At 40.3% G+C, this 25,751-nt stretch overlaps 2 protein-coding genes across 2 annotated transcripts in view; both read right to left on the reverse strand.

Moving 5' to 3' along the window:
• The window catches only part of ccdc88b (coiled-coil domain containing 88B), a gene marked incomplete at both ends in the record, with an annotated part of 44,884 nt that extends 29,013 nt beyond the window's left edge, over window positions 1-15,871 (reverse strand). The window contains 9 exons of the mRNA XM_083891442.1: window positions 2,344-2,425; window positions 2,815-2,960; window positions 4,757-4,897; window positions 5,639-5,722; window positions 6,324-6,382; window positions 6,547-6,616; window positions 12,498-12,606; window positions 14,630-14,766; window positions 15,812-15,871. Coding sequence (XP_083747568.1) covers window positions 2,344-2,425; window positions 2,815-2,960; window positions 4,757-4,897; window positions 5,639-5,722; window positions 6,324-6,382; window positions 6,547-6,616; window positions 12,498-12,606; window positions 14,630-14,766; window positions 15,812-15,871 — 888 coding nt within the window. The remainder of the gene's footprint in view (window positions 1-2,343; window positions 2,426-2,814; window positions 2,961-4,756; window positions 4,898-5,638; window positions 5,723-6,323; window positions 6,383-6,546; window positions 6,617-12,497; window positions 12,607-14,629; window positions 14,767-15,811) is intronic.
• A 2,254-nt stretch (window positions 15,872-18,125) lies between these two features.
• Window positions 18,126-23,112, reverse strand: rom1b (retinal outer segment membrane protein 1b; the record flags this gene model as incomplete). Its single annotated transcript, XM_083891772.1, has 5 exons — window positions 18,126-18,368; window positions 19,448-19,694; window positions 20,174-20,361; window positions 20,778-21,020; window positions 22,966-23,112. 5 exons carry the CDS (start codon window positions 23,110-23,112, stop codon window positions 18,126-18,128), a joined length of 1,068 nt encoding a protein of 355 aa, XP_083747898.1.
• Window positions 23,113-25,751: the final 2,639 nt, after the last annotated feature.

The raw sequence follows: 25,751 nt of genomic DNA on the forward strand, positions 1-25,751 counted from the left end.
AGGTTGTGAAGGTTTTTCCTAATAATAAACCTTGGACCTCGTCAGACCTTAAAGGCTTGTTTCAGAAAAGGAAAAACGCTTTTAAGGAGGGTAATGTTACTGAGGTTAGAGAAATCAAGAAGGAGATTAGATCTGAAATTAAAAGGTCCAAACTTGTGTATAAGGACAAAATTGAAGCTGAGCTTGGCAGTAATAACTTAAAACAGGCCTGGAATGGTATGAAACTTATGACTGGGTGTACTGATAGAGGTGACAGGAACATTGCCCTGACTGGTTTTAATTCTGATAAGCAGTTGGCTGATGAGTTAAACTGTTTTTATTCAAGATTTGATAATCATGACTTCACCGATACGGTGAATACATTAAAGGACACAACAAGAGTTCCTCCTGCTTTTTCTTTGGATGTCAAAAATATCGAAAGATACTTAAAACAAACTAAAAAGAGGAAGAGTCCTGGACCTGATAACATTTGTGGCCATACTCTCGCAACTTGTGCTGAACAGCTGAGCAGCATCTTCCATTTTATCTTTACCCTATCCCTCCAGCAACAAAGGGTCCCTAAGTTATGGAAACATTCCACTATTGTCCCCGTTGCAAAGATAAAAAAGCCTTCATCACTAAATGATTTCAGGCCTGTGGCGTTGACATCTCTAGTTATGAAGACCCTAGAGAAGCTCATTAAAAATGAAATTTTACTGCAGGTAGAGGAATTACTGGACCCCCTGCAATTTGCGTATAGGGCTGGTAGAGGTGTGGAGGACGCCACTGTCACATTGTTACACTTTCTTTATCGTCACCTTGAGGAATCAAAAACTCAGGCCAGATTGTTGTTTATAGATTTTTCTTCTGCTTTTAATACTATCCAGCCACATCTCTTGGCAGAGAAATTAATCAGTCTTTTTAATCTGGATTTTAATCTTGTTGGCTGGATATTAGACTTTTTAACAAACCGTTCCCAGTGTGTGAGGGTAAATGGCTCCCTTTCAAATCAGCTGCAGTCCTCCACTGGATCTCCTCAAGGATGTTGTCTCTCCCCTTTATTATACATATTGTACACGAATGATTGTCGCAGCAACTATGCTAACAGTCACATTATTAAATTTGCTGACGACTCCGTCATCGTGAGTCTTCTTGAAGAGGATCAGCTGTTGCATGGGTCCGTCATAAATGATTTTGTATCATGGTGTGATAAATCCCTTCTTCATATTAATGTGTCAAAGACGAAGGACATGATTATCAGTTTTAGGAAGTCCAAACCTTGTCCTGCATTAACCAGCATTAAAGGTGCAGAGATTGAGCTGGTGGACAGCTATAAATATTTGGGAGTGGTCGTTGACAATAAATTGTGTTTTGACGCTCATGTTGCCTCCACAACAAAGAAAGTACAGCAACGGCTTTATTTTCTGAGGAAAATGTATTCTTTTAATGTCTGTTCGGAGATGATGACCCTCTTTTATAGAAGCTTCATTGAATCTGTTCTTATGTTCTGTGTGGTTGCCTGGTATGGAAACCTGACTCTGGCCAATAAAAACAGGCTCGCCAACCTTGTTAAAGTGGCCAGTAAGGTTACAGGGAGGAGTCAAATGCAGCTTACTGATATGTATAGCAAGCAAGTTCTTAGGAAGGCTCCCTTGATTCGGGAGTGTGTGGATCACCCCCTCCAGTCTGAGTTTATATTGTTGCCCTTAGGCCGTCGGTGGAAGGTGCCTGCTCTTCGCACCAAGAGATTTAAGGTTTCCTTTGTCCCCACGGCCATTCAGTTGCTAAACAGTAGATAATTAATTGTATGTATATACAGACTGTTTATGGCTGTTGTAACCTGTTGTATTTGCACTTTAGGCCCCTGCTGTTTATTTATTATTTATTTGTTTGTACAGTGTACATTATTGGCATTTTGAATCATATCTTATCTTGCAGTAGGTCCCTTTAATCTGCCCATGATGATACGTTATATGTTACATGTTATTTGGTGTTGTCTATTTGTGTATGTGTTTGAATGTGTGGATCTTCCCGGCTGCAAATCAATTTTCCCTGTTGGGACAAATAAAGACACTTTGACTTATATGATCACGACTATTCATGGCTGTTCTGCTCTGGATTATAAGTGTTATAAACTGTCAGGTTAAAAGAAGAAATCAGTTACGCTCCAAAGGACAAAACTGTAAATGGCTGCGACTATTTTTGTCCGTTTAATACATTAGAGAAATTAACTAAGTGGCTGTTAATTATACCTGTGTTTTGTGACGTTCACTGTACCTCGTCATTTTTTAAGCCGAAACCACTGAATTACAGAGAATTTCTATACACAACGAAAAAGATGAATCTTAAATTTGTGGTCTGTACCTCCTTTTGAAGTTTCTTGAGCTGCTCCTCCATGGTTTGGATTTCCTGCTTGTAATCCAATATCTGATCACCTTTGTCTTGCCTAAAAGAGAAAGAAACACACAATTAAACAAAGCAGTGTTAAAATAATTTGGTTTTTTTATAATTTTTTAATTGAGGTGATAAGACTGTGTTTGCCAGAAATATTAATGAAAAATAAAACACATGTACATCCAGCACTGACCTTTGTGATACAGACTACACTGAACACACTGAGTGAACTGGATAATTTTTTAGTCAATACCTGATTTGTGTCTCTCTCGTTGCTGAGAAACAAACCAGCATTTTTTTGTACCTACCAGTAAGTGTGACAGAATCATTTGCACATTTTTCACGCTGACCTTTATCTCCACTTTATTTTAAAGGTTCTCTTGAGTTCTTCCATCACACACACACACAAACACACACAAACACACACACACAACCACTCACAGTTGCTGTTTGAGGCGGCGGACTTTGGCCTTGCTATCGGCCAGCTGGAGTGCCAGACCTTGGGGTGGCTCCACGCTGCGACCGCCCAGGGACTCGGTGGTCGAGTCAGCCTGGGCCTCCCGCTCCCGACACAGCTCTGCTGTCCTCTGGGACACAGAGGGAGTCAGAGAGTCGTCAGTGGACATGGCAAGGGACAAAGAGGACAGAGGAAAGACACATCTGAGAGAGAACGAGACATGGAATGATTGAGTAAGGGAGACTTTCAGGAGCGAGATTGCAAGAAAGAAAGAACAAGTGTGTTAGTAACACAGGGTTTGCTATGAAACGCTTGTTCATTTTGAACTGACTGTAGACACATTTTAGTGTTTATGTGTTTTCAACCATTAATGGTTCCACAAAACGAATATAAAATAGCTTCTCTCTTTTTGTAATTGTCCCTTTGTGGACTATTTGACATTCTGCATGACATTAAAGCGATGGCAAATACAAAATTAAATTGTGTTTTCATGCGTTACTGGATTCAATTAAGACAGCGAGGTGAGTCTTTCTCATCAGGGCTTATTTGACTCACTGGAGATGATTTATTTATTATGTATGATTATTTATTCAAAGTTTTACCTCTTGCTTTACTTTTCTTATATTGCGCTAATTTATGTATTAGTCATAATAAAGCCATTTTATTGCAGACTTGGAGACAGACTTCATTTGAGACGTCATTTGGATTTCCATCAAAATTTTGTCTCAATGGCACACAGCACAACAGGAATAAAAAAAAGGAAATAAATAAAACTATTTATATATATTAAAAAAAACTGTAGATAATATAAATAATAGCACTGCTGGTGCTGCAAAAAGGTTGCTGGTTTGATTCCTGGTTTGACCTTTCTGAGCGGAGTTTGCTGCATGTTCTCTCCCCGTGTGCCTGTGGGTGTTCTCTGGTTTCCTCTCACAGTCTAAAAACACGCTCTAAACAGACTGTAGGTGTGAGTGTGAGTGTGAGTGTGAGTGTGAGAGAGAATGATGTTGGCCCTTTGATGGACTGTTGACCTGGCTGTACCTCGCCTTTTTGCCCCATGTCAGCTGGGATTGGCTCCAGGTCACTGCGACCCTCATGTGGAGGATAAAGCGGTAGAAGATGAATGAATGAACTGGCTCCACTCGCTCTCTGTGCATCACAGAGTCATTACAGAAGTCACTTTATTCTCTTCTAAAAGGCTCAGTGGTCTCACTCGGTCAGTTGATCTGCTGCTCCTGGTTGTCCCGGAAACAAGGCTTGAAGCTCCCAAAACATTGAATATGCTCCCACTCAGTATTAGGCAGGTTTATGAATCTCTTCTTAAATGCACCGCAATTAACACAATGTGAGATGTCGCTTTGTTATGTTTTTATATTTTTGCTTTTTATGTGTATTCCTTATTTTACTGTCTCTTATATTGTTTTTATCTTCATGGTATATCTCCTATACTTTTAATGTAGTCTGTTTTTAACTCAGTGGAAGAGAGCACCTCGCGTCCATCGCTTTTGTTTTCTAATCTGTTCGCCCGACGACCCATCTGAAAGATCATTTTAATATGAGCTCCTACTGCCTGCAAGCCAGAATTATAACCGCTCAGTGGTAAATAATAGCTCCAGAGTAAATGTAATATCCAAGAGGTTACAGATATGAAATGTTCATCAATGTGGCCCAATGAATCTTTAATGAAACGATTGCTGTAGTTATGCATATTTTACTTTTATGTCCGTCAGATTTTATAACTTCATAAAAGGAAAAGTGCGCGTTATCGTACTGAAAACATCGCGCACGTCTCAGAAGAAAGAAATATCAAACATAAAACCACCCTGTGAGGGTGGCATCAATCTTCTCATCTAACTTTGGACAAGATCATTTTATAAAGATTGAATGTCAAGCTACTCCTTTGAGCGTTGTGCGCACATCCAGTACCTCCAGGTGTGTGTCTCTCTGTGCCAGCAGGCTTTGGATCCGTTTGGCCATGGAGCTGAACACCAGCTGTAAGTCTGCACCTTCCACCTCCACCAGCTCCTCCCACTGCAGCGGCAGCACCACCCGAGGATCCTGTGTCACCTGCACCAAGGACGGGAGTCTCAAATATTCTGTGATAACTTGACACAGAATGGCAGATCTGGAGCCAAATGATCCAGAAGGTTTTGAAGGTTGTGTGAATACCAAGCAGAAATCTGATTTAAGTACAAAAAGGAATGTGTCTTTTCATTTCTATGTGGGAAGTGTGACCACAAATGCCAGCCTAATGCATGCAAAACTAATAATCATGTAAAGAAGCTTGAAATATCCTCGGGTAAAAAGCATATTAAGAGCACACAGGAGGTGCACAGGAAGAGCACCTCTCACCTCATGATTTATTAGGCCGAGAAGCCTGGCACAAAAAAACGATGGAGGGGAAACATGCTGTTACTGTAATTCAGACATGCTGGGTTGCAACATGCTGTTTTTGTAATACTGGCAATTATCCACAGGGGGTACTTTCAAAAGAGTACAATTTGGCATTCATGCCTTATTGGAAAAGACAGAGGAGGAGGATGACTGAAACCAATGAGAGAGGCAGGATGGTGTGACAGAGGCAGAGAAGGGGACACCCAGACGTCCTAAATAAAAACTAGAGCCCAGCACACTCCCAGGCAACGTGCCAGACAGTGAGGAAATTCTCTGCTAAATCATATTTAGGAATAAAAATAGTTTTTTCCCTTGGTGTCTCCACTTGGACATGATCTACTCACCACAGACGATCAGCGGAATTCATTTTTATACTTAGCGTATTCATTGGATTAATTCTCCACTTGAACGCACCTCCTGAATGCTGCTGGCAAGAGCTGCCTGGGTCTCGATGTCCAGAGACTGGATCTGCTGAATGAAGGTCTCTTTCCTCTCACACTGCAGACATTGTGAGATAAGGGAAAAAAATCATTGCAGTGTGTGCGTGTGTGTGTAGATCATATACTAATTTTTAGGGCAGCAATGATTAGTTGAATATTTATGATCATTCATAATAATGAAAACTAATTCACTCCTGAAATGTGAGTATTTTCTGGTTTATTTGGTCCTCTACTAAAAAAAAAAAATAAAGGATATTTTTCTTTGTGGACAAAATAAGACATTTTGACGATGTCATTTTTTGCGTTTTGGTTTTTGACATTAATTTTAAAGATGCTAAGCAGGCAGGTATGCTGTCACGAAGTGTAAGGTCATTCTGGGCCTTTTGATTGATCAGTGTTCATTCTTCTGGAAACCAGGGAATTCTTTCTGTGTCACATTTCATTGTTGTCCATTCAGCAGATATTTTTTTTTACTGGGAAGCAACTCTTTGAGCCAAAATAGATCAGAGTGATTGCAACACAAGGCCAGCCGTGACAAAAATGAAAAATACTGAGTAAAAAATACAAAACATAGGATCCCCACAGGCTCAGTAAAATAACATTATTGTCATTATTACATTTAAAAAAACAATGTGGTAGTCATGTGAGTGTGTCATCACCTGCACAGCACATCCAAGTAAGAGGAGCAGCAGTCGCCTGAGCTCCTCCACAGCTGCGTCTGAGGACACAGAAATAACTCATCATCATCATCATCATCGTCACCATCTCCAGCCCCCGCCACCATCTCTGTAAATGTGTTCCACAGATACAGCAGCGATACGGACTCTTCATAAAAATCATAATGACTTTCTCAGCACTGATAGGATCATGGTGATCTTGTACCTGTTAGCGGGTCCTGCCCCAGGATGGCAACATTTGGGAGAGACATCATAATCAACTGTTGCAGGTCTTCCTGCAGAAAAAGGAGTCGCACGGGACCAGTTATGTAAAAGAAAAAAAATGTATACAGTGATCAGCTGGACAATTTCACCTGGTCTGCCCACAGTGAGACAGAAATAAACAACAGCAACATTTTCCACCGGCCTGCTGCAGTTTGTGGTCTAAACAAAGAGCCAATATCTGAGTAAGTGTGCGTTTAGTCTTTCAGGGTCAAAGAAGATTTCCACTGATTAGCTTCTATATACTTCAGTGTCAGTTATTCTGAGGATTATCTAAAAGGAGTAAAAAGCAGGGACGAGGGTCTGATTAACGGATAACGGTCCTCAATATTATATCCTCCCACATCTGCAGTGTTTATTGTTGTCCGCACTCTTTAAAGACGCGGGTCATGTGGGCAGATCATGTAAATGACCCGTCACACAGACGTCACACACCAGCAGAACCCTTGACTAACAACAAACCAAAGATAACTACTACTTACAAGCTACTTGTATTATGGATCATTTTGATTGAATGCAATTGAACAATGTTTGATAAACACTTACTTTTAAGTTTGAGGTCACAACACCTCTTGATAAAAAAGGACTGTGTCCACAGTGCATTCTGGCCGCTTTACAAGTTGAATACAGTGATCTTGAATTCACATTAAAACTTAATGTCACTTAGTAACACTGATTTTGTGAGGAACCGAGAGATAACTGATGAAATGCCTACAAGAAGCTGATTCAACTCTTCTTTTTATACACGTGTGTTTTTAAGTGCACCGTTTGATCGGAGGCCAAAATACAAAAACACAAAAATAGAGAAAAGCTATTTTGGATTTCAAACACAAAATGTTACCAAGGAAAAACTATTAAATTATTAACAAAAGCTACTGAATCCTACAGATGAGAAGGCACGTCCTTCCTCAGGTTAAATGCTTTGACTGAATTGGTCCTCTGTCCTCTGTTAACAGGCACGTTAAGCTCGTGAACCTGGATGTGCCTTGGGCTAGAAAGTATTTAGTTAAATGTTGTTTCACCAAGTTGTAATTTCTGCTTTCTGGTTTTGGACAAATTTCACAAGGTCTAAAGGGGCGTTAAATCAAGCAGACGCCTCTGACTATCTCTCTCTGTTCGGAAAACTATTTATCCTGGCAACGAAAACTCTGCGTCATGCGGGGCCTGCAGTGCTATTAAGTGTAAAACCAGTGTAGCAGGTCATCAGCCTGTTTCTTAAATGCTCTATTTCAATTAGTCTTAAACGAAGAAAACATCTTTGCAGCCCCCTCTTCTTCATTATAAAATGCTTCCGTCAAAAGCACTGCACACTGCAATTTGGCGAGCTCCTTTCCCAACTGTCGCGAAAGCCTGTCCACATTCTCCACTCACAGAACCGCCTCACACTTACAGCTCTCCATCTCGCTGTCATTTACAAACCATACAATGAGAGCGGCGGTGCGCCGAGAGACAGGCGCGAGTCTGGCATCACAGGCATGTACAGCCACAGTGAAGTTTTCAGATCCTTCAGGGAATGTAGGGCATTATATCTGCTGAAGCTTTGTGTTGGTCAGCGTTCAGCCATTTGGTTCATGGTGCCAAATAGACTTCTGCAGGAGATTAGCCACACTGGATATTAAATAGTAGCTGCTGGTTGTTGTTGGCAGGCAAACAATTAATTCCTTCTAAAGCATCACACTGCCAACAGACTGGGTTACAGTCACCTGCTTAAAGGACATTTGTCTGTGTAGATGTAATCACATCAATTTGTTTTTTAAAGTTTGGTGTTGGAATGACATCCTTTCTGGTATGGGAAGGCCACCGTAGCTCCCTGACGCACTTGGGAATTTGTCACAAGGCGCCAGATTTGTTAAGTGTTTTTGTTTTGTTTAGCAGTGTCCGGTTAAGTTTTTTGTTTTATGTCACATTTTGGTGCTGTGTTTGTTTTCACTTCCCCTTTTATTTTGGTCACGCTGGCACTTCATCTGCCTTGACACACCTCCCCTAATTGTCTTATGCACTTCACCTGGTGATCCTCAGTAATCACTCACACCTGCCCTTGATTCCCTCTTCCCCTATATAAATGTTCCCAGTCCCTCAGTCTTGTGCCACTGCGGCGTTTATGCTTCCAGAGAAAACCTTGTGTCCAAGTCTGTCTCGCTCTTTTGCTCAATTAGCTCCAGTGCTAAGTTTTGTTTTATTTTCTACTTTGAGGACAAAGTGTTCCTGATATTTTGTTGTTGATTTTTCAAGATGAACAATAAAGACTCTTGAACCTTTCGTCTTGCCTCTGCTCTCGGTCCAAGCAGTGTAATCGCCTTCCTAACAGAATTAGCAATATGAGTAATAACCAGTACACTTTCTCTAATTTTTATGATTAAAAAAACAACAAAAATGTTTCATGAACTTGCTGAATGGCAAAATCTACTACTTTGTCTTTTTCAAAATCAAACTTTTTCAGTTCCTTTGTTTCTTTCTTTGCCGTTATGGCCGCGTGCAAACCAGATTTCACCTGTAGTTTTTCACGCTCTTGTAACTCAAAACGATTTCCTCGACGGACACAAACAGCTCAGTCGCTGGGCTGCAGGTTGTGCTGTGTTGAGTCTTTCCGTGTGTGTGTGTGTGTCAGTGGTTCGCTGAGAATCAGGAAGCGAAACCTTATTTTGTGTGACGTGCTGAGCATTGCACAGTCAGTCCGCTCGAGTGGGAGTTGTTCTTTTGTCGAGAACAGAAGCCTTGCCTCTGCCAAGAGAAGAATAGTCATTTCCTCAAATGTCACAGGCACACCTACAAAGCACATTATATGAAATGCGTGATACTCGGTGCTGTTTGATTGATTTTTTTTCATTGTCTTCTTTTCCTCAACCCCTATAAACATAAAAGACTCTGGCGGTCACTCCACCATTTGCCTGATAATAAGCGGGGAGATATCTACTGAGGATGGAAATGTTCTGTGTTTGATTTTCTTTTCACCCCCTGCATTCACCTTTAACTTTCTATAATATACTGAGACTGACGCCTGAGCTTCATGTCCTGTGTCTTTACTACCCCGACTGTGAGATTCCTGCTGCTCAAGGCTCTCTCTCTCTCGCCGATGCCATTTGGTTCTGATTTAGAGGGATATTTCAGCAGTTTCAATAAAAACCTAACTATAATAAACACCTTTAGAGCAGTGTTATTGGGAAAATCAGTGGCTGGATAATGCTTCATAAAGTGAACAAGGCTGCTCACAGTGTCTGTGCTAAAATGCATCAGACAAACTCAATCCAGACTTTCCAAATGATTAGTCTTGGGCTACGTTTACACTAGCATGGGTATTTTTAAAAACGGAGAATTTCCCCTGCGTTTGTGCCTTTCGTTTACACACAAACAGCGATTTCGCCTCTGAAAGCGATTCTTTCTAAAAACTCTGGAAAAAGTGGAGATTTTGGTAAAACCTGTTTTCGCGTTTGCATGTAAAGTTTTAGGCAATCTACGCTCCAAAAATGCGACCTTTTTTTTTACATTTGGTTATGATCATTTTTACATGTTTGCATTTGCAAATACAGCTCCTATATTACGTAGAGGAGCAGAGACGTGTTAGGGCTCGGAGGTGAGCCAGACCACGTCACCGTCAGCTTCGCCGGTTTTGGGTCCGACTTGGGCAGACTGCTGTCTGGTGGGAGAAGTTTGAGAATGAGATTGTTGTCCCGGAGGAGTGGCGTGACAATTTTTGGATGTTGCGATCATCGCTGCTGTCACTCGGTCACTTGTATAGTTACGTCCATACATCGAGGGTGAGAGGTCAGTCGTTGTTGTCGTCGATGAGGATTCTGATTGGCTTGTATGGCTTTCTCCTTCTACCTACACTGCCGCACACAGGCTTGGCGTAGTTATGATGGCTCTCGACAGCTTATTTATGCGGGTTAATATAAATGGAAACTTTTTTTTAAACGAAGATGTGTGCACAAAGTTATTTTGGAAAACGGAGGGAAGAAAATATTTGTTTTTAAAAATATCCAGCTAGTGTAAACGTAGCCTCAATCCAGACTTTTCAAATGATTAGTCTTGGTTTGCCTCACCATTACTTCTCAGGGGTCAAAATACTGTCCAGTTCAGAGACACACAGACACACACTCGAGTGGTGTCACAGTTTTCGGGCAGCATGGGGGTGTTGTATTCTTCAAGCAAAAGTTAAAAATAAGAGTAATCATACCGTGTAAAGTAAATTTGAGCTAAAGCTGTCAACCAAATAGCCTGTCAGCGCCTCTAAAAACTCCCTAATCAACAGCTTGTTTTTTTCTGAATCCAAATTAAAAAAGGAAAAAGAAACGTGTAAAAAAAAAAAATCACAAGTCGTGGCTTAACGTGAGGAAACTATGTGACAAGAGACATTTTTTTACAATTTATATTTTTTTGAAAAACAACAATATAGAACTGGTCATTATAGTGGACAGAAATGAAAGTGATAGCCAAAGAGGAATATTATGGTATTATTCATAAAATATTGACTTTTTAAAAGCAAAACATTAAAACTAATCACATTTCCATGTGGCCAACCCTTTGTTATCTCAGTAAATATGTTCATATCTATAAATCATCACATTGGAAACTGCTGGCTCCGCCCCTCCTAAACAAACAAATGGTTTTGCATGCAGACAAAGATTAAGAAAAGAGTCATTTTTCATAGGAGATACAAACTGAGGAGCTGCCAAACACTTCAGAAGAAAGTATTGCTGTTTTTTATCTGAAAGTAATTTGTCAACAGCGATGGATATTATTAAGACTGAAATTAGAAAAACTTTTCCAATTACCAATTAAATGTTGAGCGCTTTGACAATTGACTGATTGATCTTGGGAAGGAAACTAATCTTGTACTCACATCTGAGAAACAGCGGTCCAGAAAAACTTGCAAGTATACGTGCAAATATCTATTATTTCAATCCAATCCAAAAAAGTTAACTAAATCTCAATTGGATATTAAAAAAGGTTGTGATTTTACTATTCTGTATACAAAGGCAACGATGTGCGGTGTTTCATTAGACGTTGCTCTCTATTCTACAGTGAAATACTGGAGGCAGAGGTCAGACCACAGTATAAGACCATAGGTCACAGCCAAACACTGCTGTGTCATCCTGGTGTGTCTGTGTTAAAACACATCAACACTGTTATTTTTACCAATTTTATGATGTTATGAGAACACGATCCTCGTGTTTTAACCCTATGACACGTGAAAAAACATCTTTTTGTGGTGGTTTTTGTGCCTAAATTTCAGGAAATGGTTATCATCTGTTGGTCCTGTGATGCTGGTCCAGAAATGAGCTCACAAACATGTGATCCTAGCAACTTTGCAACGCAGGGACAACTACGGCAACATCTTTGCCTTGGAAAGTATTTCTAAATTCAAAGTATCCTTTTTCACCTTTTTCAGAGCTTTCATATACAAGAACGTGAGATGCAGATACAGGTTGGAGAGTTTGCTATCATTTTCTTCATATTTGGTTGGTTTGTATTCAGAATGCTCAGTGTTATTTTAAGTTGCAATGTAGGTCTGAATTATTCATTGCATGAGCCTCGAAGAGTATGTTTTTGGACACGTTTGTCTGACTGCTACCAGCAAAACTCAAAAAGTAAAAGACGGATTATAATGATGTTTTCTGGCGATGTAGGTTCTGGCCTAAAGAAGAAAGTGTTAGATACCACTTCAGTGTGTTGACACCGTGCGACACTGAGTGACCTTGGCGCATGTTTGTGCTCTTGAGTGCTTTCTCTAGTCTATAAAATACTGTCAAAGTGCACATGTCAAAAATTCACTTCAGTGCAAAAACAGGCTTCACTGTGCATTCAGTGGCGTGTCAGAAAACCTACACATGGTCTGTTGATTCTCTGACCTAACTCCTCGACCATACCCTGCTCCCTCCTGTGACCCTGCCCTACCTGGTAGAAGGCTCTCAGGTGTCGGTTTAAGATGGAAAAGTTCTGCACTCTCAGCATGTGGTCATCTTGCCCACTGTCGTAAAGACGCTCCATTTTGGGGTTCGGGTCTCTGAGAGGAATACAGAAAAGACAAGGCAGTGTATTTACTATAGTTTGATCAAACAGCCCCGACATCATTTCTCTCCAGATAAGAAATTCTTATGCAACTGTGCATTTTAGCAGAGAGTGAATAAACATTTTATGAGCCTGTGAAGCAGGCAACAAAAATCCTCATGTAGTTATTTGTTGAAATGGCGAGCCTGAGGTCAGGCCGTATTAATCAGATGTTTGGCAAATACTGACAAGAACATGGTCTTTCCATTTCAGAGAGAAAAGGTTGTATTCTGCTGAAATTTGAACAGGGATATAAGAAATTTAGCAGAGGCAACTAATAGGGCAGCACATATGCAGAGCTTCATTTTTAAAATTCTGGCAAATATGCACAGGTCATGTTTTTATGCCATTCTTTACACAGGATCCACAAGAAAGTTTATTTCAAATTTTTTGCAAGTATGAAAAAAAGGGTGAGCGCATGGAAGCAGATATGTGAGGTGATGTTGTGTGCTGTCTCATTTGAAGTTGCTTTATATTCGACTGTGAATTTTTGTTAGGCAAAAATCTCACAGATCTGTGCATACATGACAGAGAGAAAGATGTGATCCTATTTTAACCCTACCACACATTGTGTTTCTAATGAAGAGGATGTTGATGCAATGAGGAAAGACCATGATCTTTTTATGACCAGGTGGTTCTTATGCCTAAATTTAACCACTCACTTTTAACCCACGGTTAAACTCACGAAACAGTTATCACTTGGTCGAGTGATCTTGGTCCAATAATGAGCTCACAAACATGGCAAATATGGATCCTGGCAACTGCTGTAAAACATAGTTTAACAAGAATTTCCTGGCAAACTTTGCAACAAGGGGACAAATATGTCAACATCGTGCCTTGGAAATAATTTCAAAGTATCCATCTTTTTGCTATCATTTTCTTCATATTTGGTTGGTCTGTGGTCAGAATGCTCAGTGTGATTTTCACAAAGTAAAATATGGATTTTTGAAGTTTTCTGGGGATGTAGGTTATGGCCCAAGAAAGAAATTGTTAGATTTTGTTGATATCACTGCATTGTATTGACACAGTGAGAAATGGAGTGACCTACTCATGCTCTTTTGTTTCTCAGCACATAAATCCTGATTTCCATCCTGGTGAGCTGACCTAACTTCTTGACCTTACATTAAAAATATGCTAAAAATAGATGCTAGCGGGTATGTACTGAGCGGGGCCGTACCCATGTTCCCCGGGTCCTATGTTCCCCACTTTGTATGTGAGCAGGGAACATAGGACTTTTTTTGGGGAAAAACAGGGAACAAAGGACCCTTTTTTAGGACCCTTTTTTTTTAAAAAAAAAGGGGAACATAGGACCCGGGGAACATAGGTACGACCCCTACTGAGCTAGCTTGCTGATGTGCTAACAGTAGCAATGCTAATGAGCTTATACTAAATAGGTACAAAACAACAATACGATAACGATAGAGATATAAGAGTAAAATTAAAATTGAATAGAGTCAGTGATAGCAAAGATAAAGACTGTAATAAAATGGGTTAAGCTACAAATGTTTCACATCATTTTTGGTCACAATCTCCACGCTCCATGCTAATATTAGCAAAAACAAAAACAAAAACATCCAATGACTCTGATAATGTCATTAGTGTTGCGGGTATGTGGACATGAAATAAAGAACTTCACAAATATAAACAATGACCCTGTGATAGTACTAAACTAAGGGGAACACCAAAATGATTATATTTCATCTTTAATTGGTCTGTTTTTCTGCTGTGGCCGGTTTTTGAACAAACTGCAAGGTTATAGTAGTTTTTTTCCTACAACCGCTTTAAAATGAGCTCTTTGGACTTGTTTCTAATTTAAAATTTAAGTGCTCATCTAATATTGAAGACTCACTTGAAAATGTCCCCATATCAGGATCATCAAACTGGCTCATAGTTTCCCATTGTCTAACGATCATTTTTATTGCGATTGCCAATGTGCGGCAATGAAAATTGTACAGCGAGAAAATTCAAATGAACCTTACATGACCCTCATGACCTCATTGAGGAAAATCCCGTTGGTCAGCCTCAGGTAGCGATCCTGGGTACTCTGGGAAATTGAGTTCACTTCCATATACTGACTGCCATTCTTGCTCTCAACCATCTTCTCAAACAGCTGAACCTGTGAGAAAAGAGCGAGAGTATAACTGGAGGTGGACGAAACAAGGAAGACGGAGACAGGTGCAGGAAATGGGTCCACAGAGAGAGAGAGGGAGACACAAAGAGATGGAGAGGTGCAAATGTTTTCACACAGGAAGCCACTTGAGTCGGTGCACCTGTCTATACAGGTGGGATCTGTGCCTTCCCACTGGGAAGCACTTCACAGTGACAGGCAGCCAAGCAGGATCGCAGCCAAGGTCCCTCTCTCTTTGCTCCAAAAAGAAAGCTGTGCCAATGCAAACTGCAATATAATGAGGTTTATTCCCACCTGCGCCTCCTAAAAACTGCACTGTGGGTAAACATGGACTGAGGTGATGCAGAGAAGCTGGTGACCCTCGTCTGCGACAGAGTGGCACAGCATTGGCCGTGGATGTCCTTCAACATGTGTGACAACTTTTGTGTTGTGCTCAAGTGCCCTTGAGCAAATGCTGCAAGATCCTGCTGAATGTGACCTCTGACCCCCTATTTGGAGAATGGCAGTAATAAAACTGAATATCCTAACATGATTAAACACATGTACAGGTAAAAAAAAACAAAAAAAAAACTGTTCAATGACCAGAAGGAGAACACGTTCCCTGGGGCTGATTGGTTTCCCATGTGGAAACCCCTGCTAGTACAACGTCTCAATTGATTTCACTGAGACTCTTTTCTGTTGAATGCACTGTACTTAACTTTGTATTATTCTCTAATGAGAACCTGCCCATGGACACGGAAGTATCAAGGCTGGTAGAGGGACAAACAGGGTTATTAGCAGGCAAAGGAAGCTGCTAAAAGGAGAAGTTGACTAAAACAAAAACACAGTAACTAGGCTGTTCACTTATTATTCCACACCTATAATAGTTATATATTTATTTTGGAGCTGGAAAGCAGTCTGCTCTAAAAGACACAGTGAAATAATAATAATTCACCTTGTTTCTAAACAGAGCCTCGGTTTCATTTTATTCTTTTTGCCTCCAGAAACGATGACCTTTTCTCTAACTGGAAGTGGTGAATGATAAAGGACGTACCCATTGAGCCAACGCACTTTCCATGAATTCTTCTATTATCTCCATAATGTTGGAGTCCATTGTTGCGTTGGGAGAGCTGTGAAACATCACGTTTGATGGCTAATTAAAAATAATAAAAAAGATGCATTATAAATGGATAAAGAATCACAGAGAGAGGATCCATCTCGCGTCAAGTGGAGCAGTTTGACATTTGTGCGGCCCTCCCTCCCTTCCTCCTCCCCCTTCCTCTCAGTGATTCTGTTCCGTTGCAAAACCGCACCGGAATTTTCAAAATGTTGCGTTTTTTCCTCTTCCTCTCACGACACACGGCAAGAGGCCCACCCACTTAATACAACAATTACATCATCAACAACAATAATATTAATGATAAAAACTGAAATATAAAATCCCACGTCTATACAAAAAAATTAAATACAGCGATAAAAAATAAATAAACCAGTAAAACATGGGCAAGAGTCACCATGGGGGAACAATAATTACAACTACATTTACGTAAAAATCCACAAATGCAGAATGATAAAATCACGTTTTAAGTAGAAATATACAGATAAGAGGACATTTGCTCTCATGTTTATGAAACTCATACAAATTGTCAGCGGGCCACCGTATCCATGTCAACCCACGGGCCACTCATCCAAACACTGTGCAGTGGCGACCTCTGCTGGTTGAAAGTCAAACTCCTATTTGCTCGGTATGGGGTTTCGTCAGCATTTTCATTACTAACAGATAATACTCTGGTTACATTTCTATAGACTGATATAACATTTTATTTTCTATATTTATATTATATTTATTCCTGTATATTCTTCTGTATACTCTATTTGCATAAACCCCTAGTATTAACAGTTGTGTTGAATTCACATTTGATTAATAAAGCAGTTTAAAATAAATGATATGTATATTATATTATATATTATATTTCCATCGCTTAATCATTTCGGGAAGTGCAACCAGGTAAACAGGTTTGATTTATGTACTGCACCATTTTTTGAATTTTTTTACCAATGCTCTTTGAAATACTGAGACTGGTTAATGTTTTATTAGAATGTATGTATATATTTGAAAGTTGTTTGAAAGATCTCAATCTTAAATGTCTTTTACTTTGATTTTACTTTGAACATTTCTTGGCTTTACTATTTTCTCTTAAATGTAAAAAAAAAATCATTTGCGGCAGGTCAGGGACTTTGACACCTGGATTTTGAAGTTATTGGTTTAGGGGATTTTTTTTGTATTTATTCAAGAAACATTTTACTGAATAGAAAATATTTATCTCCCTTTTCAATCAAAACTCTCATCCTCACTGCATCGACCTGTGCTCGTGTTGCATAATTGGAGATATTTTGTCTCTTGCTATGAATAAAATAAAACATTCACTAATTCTGTTGTAGAGGTTTATTTGATAAGAATAGAGAGAGAGACACACACATGCCTGTAGCTTTAGGACACATCACTATGATGTGTTCTTTTTGGATGAAAACACACTAAAAACAGTTTGGATTCATTGTGTGTTGTATCAGTATGTCGTGTGTGTCTCAGAAAGTGTGTGTCTGTGTGTGTTCCTGTGCGCTGTCTGTGTGCGCTCATACCGCTTGTGCAGCAGTTCTGGGATTAACTTTACAGAGATTATCAGATTGTTTCAGAGCTAGCTGCCAGAATAGACAAGATGATAGCTTCATATGGGACACCACACTCACATGCACACAAACACACACTTAATCCCACTCTCCTTGCTTAATGCCGATAACCCAGAGCCTTCTCTAATATTACAAAAGGAGGCCGACACTTCAAAGCAGTTAAAAACATCTACCTTTAATGTGTAATTCAGGTGCATTTTTAAATTCCTAAGCACGTTGTTGCACTTTAGTACAAACTCATGTATACATATAATACAGTGCACAAATTTGAGTCATAATATTTAAAATGTGCTTACACGCTACATCCATATGAACTGAATGTACTCTTTTCTAGTTACAATAAAAAGTCACTACACATCTCCTGAGCAGATTCTCTGATGTTTACTCATTCATGAGCTCCTGCACAGAGGAGATGTTTGTTTTGGTGTCTGTGCAGGAACACCCCCGTGTGATGCCTTGTTTTGGCCCTGTGTGTGTGTGTGTGTGTGTGTGAGGGAGCTGCAGCTGCTGCATCAGTGGAGTATATAACAAAACATGTCAAAGCCAAACAGGTGCTCTACCTGCCACCAGCCAACTCACATAACCAAGAACCATCACATCGCACCCCACCCCCACGTTCCCCCCGTCTCCGCATCCTTTCCTCCAACATCTCATCTGTGATTTTTGTTTTTTTTCTCCTTCTAGCTTGCAGGAGTGGAGGAGGCAGCTTTCTCAGCATCTGCTGCCTCTGGGGACTCCTCGCCGTTAGTGGGGTCGACCTGCGTGAACTTCAGCATGGTGAGGACGTTGGCTTTGACGTCCTCCAAGGTTTCTTTCACTCCCTTCTGCAGGAGATAACCCTCACTGTCGCCCTCTGGGTTCTCCAGTGCCATGGCTCCTTCCACTGCAGTCTGCAGGTAACGCAGGCTCAGGAGCACTGACATCTACACAGAAGGAACAAAGAGGCTCTGAAAACTCCATCTGAAAGACCTGTCAGCTCTTTTTAAAATCATATAATGAAGGGAAATATTGGTAATTTTTTAGGTTATTTTATCACATCATATCATATTAAGAATTCTAAATATATACAGTAAAGGTTAGGGTACATATTTGTCTTATTTTGCCATGTAATAATGGATTAATAATATAATATTACAATATTAATTATATAATTAGTATAATTGTAACATCATAGAAGCAAAAATCAAAGGCATTTCAATTAAAGAATTGACATCTTTCACTCCCTTTTCATGCTTGTGTCCCTGTGAAAAGGAGTTTTTCCTCACTCGATGTGAGGGTCTCAGGACAGAGGATGTCACTTTTTAATCGAATCGAATTGAATTATGTTTGATCTTGTTTGTTCCAGCTAACTCGGCGTCTGTTTACCTGGTTTGGTTTGCTGATTCCTCCAATAACTGCCTGTCCTGCCTCACCTGCCTGGGCTCAGCCTCCACCAGCCCACCCTCTGCCGACTATTTTTTATTAATTTTTTTAAAGTATGCTCAATAAATAACCTTAAAACATTGAAATGCTTCTGAGTCAGTGTTCTGCACTTACTTTGGTGTCCATAAAATACAAACTGCATTCAATAACAACCAGCCTGAGGTTGTGTTTGTTATGTAAGCCGAGTAAGCTATCGATACTTGGCAACCTAAGAATGCGTGTTTGATTAAGACAGAAATCAATGTGTGTCAGTCGTTTGTTGGTCATCTTGGCTCTGTGTGTGTCTGTGTGTGTGTGTGTGTGTGTGTGTGTGAGTGTGTGTGTGAGAGAGAGAGAGCAGGGACCCCTTAATTGAAATGATGTTGTCAAGGGATCTGTTTACTGTACATTGTTATATACTGTGGACAAAATCAAATTAAAAAAACATTCATTCAGGATTCATTTCTCAGAGACATAGTCTAACCAATGAATCCTTAAAAGCTGTAACGGAGCAGAGATTACAGCAAATACTTCGTTAAACATAAAAATCCTGTGCTGTGACTTTAATAATATGTAATACTCTATTGTTCATGTGACCCACCTGTATTAAGATGACTGACAGCACCCCAGGACCGGTTGAATTCATTAGGCCCATGTAATAGTCGGTCAGTGCCTGCCTACAGCCCTGGCTGTACAGGTTGAGCTCCTCTGACTGGAAGTCATAGTTGAAGTGGGCACTGTTGTCTGTCAGGTGTTTCTGCAGGCAGGGCCGAGGGGAGGCAGGGTTACAGCAGCTGAAAGGAACGCCGTCCAGCAGGTAACGTCCGTCCACATTACTCCGGATACGACTGGAGACGGAGAGCAGGACGGGAGAGTAAATTAAGACACAGAGAGATATAAGTCTAAGCAGGCATCGTAAATGTCAACTTAGCTCAATAAACACTTAACATTAGTGAGGAGCGGGCAGTGTCTCTGAGTAAGTGTCGTCATGTTGTATCCTTTCTGCTTACTCATTCCTTTTCACGTGTTTAATCTGTCTCTGCTCGCTTCACAAACCAAACGTTCCACCCATCTCTGCCCTTTGTTTCAAAAACTAAAGGCCAGGTCTATATTTAATCCACTCCTCCTCTGCCGTCGCATCTTTATTTTCCTATCAGCCTCCCTCCATCCTTGTTTCTGGATGTGATGTCTTTTTTATCCCTCCTTCACTTGAACTTCCATTTCCACCTTATTTAATTCTATTCTTCTTTCCTTTTATCTCTAGTTCATCCTTCCACCCTCCCTGCGTCTCATGATTTACTCATTGCTGCATTGAGCATTCACTCACTCTTTCACATCTTTAGAGGTGAAGTCCAGGTATCTGCCGCTGACCCACTGAACCTCAAACCAGTCCCTGAAATTGTTGTTTCCACAACAGCGAAACTCCATCTGCAGATGATCGATGGTCTCCTTCTGGAAACAGCGGCCTGGTACATCTGTGTCCTTGTAGAAACGAATACCATTCCTGAGGCCAATCTGAAGGCGAGGACAGAAAAGTGAATAGAAAGACAATGGGACAATGTTTTTTAAATCAGATTTTATAGGATTTTCTACTGTAATTTCACCTGCGTTGGTATGAAGTAACTTTTCGTTCCTATGTGTAAACAGAAGACACCCTTTCCCTCGTGTTTGAGGGATAACAGTTTTTTAAAGACTGATAAATCCATAATGTAATTTGCTGTGTTAGAGTACTTGCTTTTCTTTTTATTTAATATCTGCAACCATTCTTCGATTTGCAGGATATGGAATTTCTGTCTTCTTCCTAGCCCAAAACCCAGCTGCCATCTCAGCAAAGAGGGAGCAAGTTGTGTTTTGCCTCCAGACAAGAACACGCTTGTCCTGATATGGAGAATATCTTTTTAACCATAGGGCCTTTCTCTGTAAAGACCCACCTTCAGTGACTCCTCCAGGCGTCCCTGCAGGGCATAGCTGAGCACCACCACGGAGACGAGCAGACAACAGAGCATTGCAGCGACAGCAAACCAGGCCAACAGGAGAACCTTCCAACGGGGGAAGCGGCTGGCATCCAGGGAGTCCTGACACACACGAGTCGCAGCCCAGTTGGTGCCGATGGAGGCCAGACCCACCATCATTAGGATGTTGGGCACCACGTGGATCTCTGTGTTTTCCATCACCTCAAGTAAGGAAGTCAAAGATAAAATTGTCACCAGGGCAGCGGCCCACTGCAGGTCACACTTTCCTCTGCTCACTTTCACTAGGTAATAATTCTGCTTTCACTTATCTGTTGTAAAAAATATATATATGACAGGCCACCAAAAGATTCTGTTATCTGCTGATACGCCGGATACAAAGGCTTCAAGAGTAATATGATGACACATTTAATTATTTGCCCTGGTTACAAAAAAAGTAATTTATGGATGTAATAGATTCCTGGCTGAGTTTGCAGGAAGCTGCCAGTTGTGTAAGGTCCATTATTAAAATCTTGACCTGGAACTGTTGAATTCCTCTAATTAATTTCACATCCGCGCAGCCGCATTTTCACGTACACACATTACTTTCCGAAGCTCTGTGAAGAATAATCTATTTTATAAATGATGTGTACATGAAGTACAGTGCTATATGCGCGCCTGAATGCAAATATGTTTCTGAATAAGAAGTAAAATGGAGTAACAGCTCTTTTAAATCATTCTGAAAAGCTTCTTGAGCTTCCTGACATCATCACGCTGGCCACAATGCAAGAGTTACTTCTTGTATTACAGTCATTCACTTCCTCTCAGTGCCAGTGTCAATTAGTCCTTGGCTAAACAGGAAGGATAATTAAAAATCTCATTCTCTCATCAAAGATCGATACATAGCTGAAGAAAGGCTTTCTCGAGCAGCCAAATGGATATCAATGCTTTCAACCTATTCAGGTCAATCAGAGACAGTGGTATGACCTTGTTCTGCCATTCTCATAATAAACACTGACTTGGGATTAAACCAATTTTGAAAAGAGAACATGTTTTGACATGCTACATAATCCACCTGGTTTAACATGCACTGGTGTGCTTGTTTGTATTTGTATATTTAAGCTCCTTTTGCTCAGTAAACAACCAGGAGCAAAGGACAAAAGCTTTAGCTCATAGACGCTCATATTTGTGTAACCTCGACAAAAATCATCGCAGTGTTTAGTGGCGGCACCACTTGGCTTTTCATCCCATATCTAAAAGGTGATGTTGCATTATTAAATGGACTAAATTAGTAAACAGTTCCAATTACATAGTGCTTTTCAAGTCATCATTAAAAGTATGTACACACATTCATACATAACTCCACATGTGTATGTGTATGTGTATGTGTATGTGTATGTGTGTGTGTGTGTGTGTGTGTGTGTGTGTATGTGTATGTGTATGTGTATGTGTATGTGTGCGTGTGCGTGTGCGCGTGTGCGTGTGCGTGTGCGTGTGTGTGTGCGTGTGCGTGTGTGTGTGTGTGTGTGTGTGTGTGCTGTTTTATAAGCAAATGGCATAAACATGAGGTCCTCATGAGGCAGTTTAGAGCTGAGATGATGAATTGTGTTAAGGGTAAGGTCATGCATAAGATTAGGGATAACGCTTTGTTTAAGCTGCCCAAATGAATGGAAGTCCTAAGCGTCCTAAGAAGAATAGCTGCACAAACCTCTGTGTGTGTATTTGTATTTATATCTTTACGAGATCCAAAAAAGATAACTTTAACTGGCCATAAAATCCTCCTAATATGTCACAGAGACTCAGGAATAATGTTCATATAACAAACTGAACTCACCAACAACAACAGTACAGCCAAAATATTTGCATTAAAAAAAATATTTTGCAGACTGCAAATCATGTCTATGTTTTGAAATCATGTTTTGGAATGTGGTGCCACCTACCGCCGTCTACCAATAATTGCAGTCAGTAGAGTCTCAGCTGCTGAGCAACCACAGGTTGCCAGTTATGTCAGAGAACGAAACCTAAAATACCTCTGTATTTTGAATTTGAATGTAGTAACTGTTTTTGGCCACATTCTTACATATGGCACCTTTAAGACTTAGGGTTAGAACTGGGTTTAGGTTAGGGTGTGTGTGTGTGCGTGTGTGTGTGTGTGTGTCCTCTTCTCTACCTCATCCCTACGGAGCAGCTCTATCTTCAGGAAAACCCCCAGACAGAAGATAAAGGCCCCGCACATCACTGCCAGCCATGACAGCAGCCACAGTCCCTGGGCCAGACGCACCCGCCTCTGCTGGGTGAACTTCATTTTCAGCAGCATCTTCAAGGGCTCGCTACTACGCACCAATCCAAACGAAGACAGGAGAAACGAGTAAGAGAAGGAGAACGGGGGGAGAAGAGGACCAAGTTCAGTGAATTCGGATCAAAAACGGACTCATTTCAAAGATGGCAAACTGCAAGTAAAAAAAAGAGCAGACATGCAGTTGTCAGTGCAGGCTTTGCACTTGTTTGATCAGTTATTAGCAGGTTGAGCTCATCTAAGTTGTTCCAAGTGGAGAGGATAAGTAGGCAAGATCCCTCAGACGATAAACGGCGCAGTTGACCTTCGAGGATAATCCAAGAGCTTTCACCTGAATGCAAAAAATGTCCCCAAACGATTGTTTATGATCCAATTCAGTCGAGTAGGACCTTGGGAAAATGTGAGAAAATGAATTTATCGAAAGGAACTATGGAGCAAGAGATATTCCGTTTACACGAGATTACAAGTTCCCCCCCAAAGTTGAAAGGTCGCTCTGCTGTCGCCCCCCTCTTCAAGCTGAAACCAACGATTCTGACCTCGAGTCGTGGCGTCTGTTGTTGGTACCCCTCCGGGACTGTGCGTGCGCGGCACCCCCCTAAACCGCTGCACCCATGGTTGCAGGACACTGAGACTGACCAAAGTTGAGAGTTTGGAGCTCTAATCCCCCAACCGAGTCCTTGGGATCCTATTAAAGTACAGGGGCCAATGGGAAAGCAGGCCATTGTCTGATCAGCAAACTTATTCTGATGGACATGCAGTAACCTATGAGAGGCCTGAGGGACTATTATGACAAGTGGACTGACCTGAAACCAGCATAGCCTGCAGCGCCATCAATGCCTCACACCAACAGAAAATACAGTGTTATGACTGTTAACAGAGGTTTTCGTAATATCACATATAAACTATCTGCACTAAACACAATTCAATACAAATTTTTGTGTTGTCATATGAACTGATTATCGTCTTAAAGAACATGAGTGTCCCCAACATGATCTCAGGGACACTGATTAAAGTAAAGTAAAGTATGACAATGTGAGGGAGAGTTCTGCTGTCATGGGATTATGTATAAAGAGGGTGGGAGGGAGGTTGGTGGGGCCGGATCAATAGGATTATTATAATTACTCATGACGGCTTGAGTGAGAGTTACAGCAAGGTTGAAGCCAGATTGCACTTCCCCTTTCTCCTCCCTACACGTGAACACGCAACATTTGAGGTTAGGGCAAAAATGTAGGGTAAGGGAAGTATTGGGACGGGGCCTAAGTGTATATACCAACAGCACAGTGGCGGGTGGGGACAATACTATTTATCCTGTCAAACTGCGGAAGGACTTGTATTTTAAAGTTACACACTACAGCTTTAATTGCAGATATTCTAATGCAACTGATTTTGGAGACACATTTAAGCCCTAAGTTATGTTGAGAATGGTTACATTGTGGTGAACTGGACAAAAAAAAACAATAACAATAAAAACAGTGAAAATAAGTCAGCAATCTAAGGCATGGCATTAATTCATTATCGTGTTTTTATTGGTGGAACAGTTGCAATGACACAGTTACAAATTCAATCGAGGAAGACTACGAGGATTCACACTGATGAGAGATGGGGGCCTTACACATTGAAATAATATTAATACGCTGCTGTTAAACATTAGTTCATCTACATATCACATGGAATTTACAGAAATTCAACACTGAATCTGAAAAGTACATTTGTGTTCTGCCTTCTGAAGTTAACCTTTAACCCTGAACTACAGTACTACTGTTTCAAAATGTTATCTATTATATACACATACACGGGGTAACTAAATTATATTTACACAGCAAATGTAGTAATTTCACAACAATTTAAAATTATATTCAATGCAAGCCACTAAATAATTTAAAGATTTTAACTATTCAAGACAATTTTGGTTTGGTCTGTACTGAAAATATTTTACCAATCTGCTTTGTGAAGTTCAAAAGTTATTACATTCATTAAAAGCTAACAATTACAAAGAAGAAAATATATATTATTAGATAATTTCACACTGATTTATATGTAGTGTGAGTGAGTGAGTTTATCAACATAGTTCTATACTTGAGTCTAGCTGGTATTAGTGTTAATAATATTGAATTTATTGATACATAAACTCTAAAATCTACCATGACAACAGGAGTTAACATAATCATATTTATCATATGTACCAATATGTCTACGATCAACTGCAGCTAATGACCTCAGTACTGTACCCCATATCCTTAAATTCTCTTTGAAACATAATCATTAAACACAGAATATTGCATTAAATATTAAATATTATGAAAGACAGAAACCCAATTCCCGCTATTATTGTGTGTATGTCATAGGTAATAACTAACACAGGGGTCTCAAACTCAAATGACCTGGGGGCCAATGCGCATCTATTTTGGTCAAGAGGGGGCCGGCCTAGAGAACAAAAAGTGGGAAGAAAAAAAACAGACATTTATTTTAAATTACATTAATAATAGTGTGGACAACTATAATTAAAATTCGTACCAGGAGCCATTTCGGCCACTGCCATTCGTGGCTCGGGCCCTAACAAGTGTATTTATATATGTAATTGAATGTTGTATATGACACATTTAATAATGGGATAATTATGACCAAATGTCTTATTATTACTCTTATAAATAACATTGCTA

Source organism: Microchirus variegatus, assembly GCF_963457635.1.
Source record: "Microchirus variegatus genome assembly, chromosome: 6".
Lineage (NCBI taxonomy): Eukaryota > Metazoa > Chordata > Actinopteri > Pleuronectiformes > Soleidae > Microchirus > Microchirus variegatus.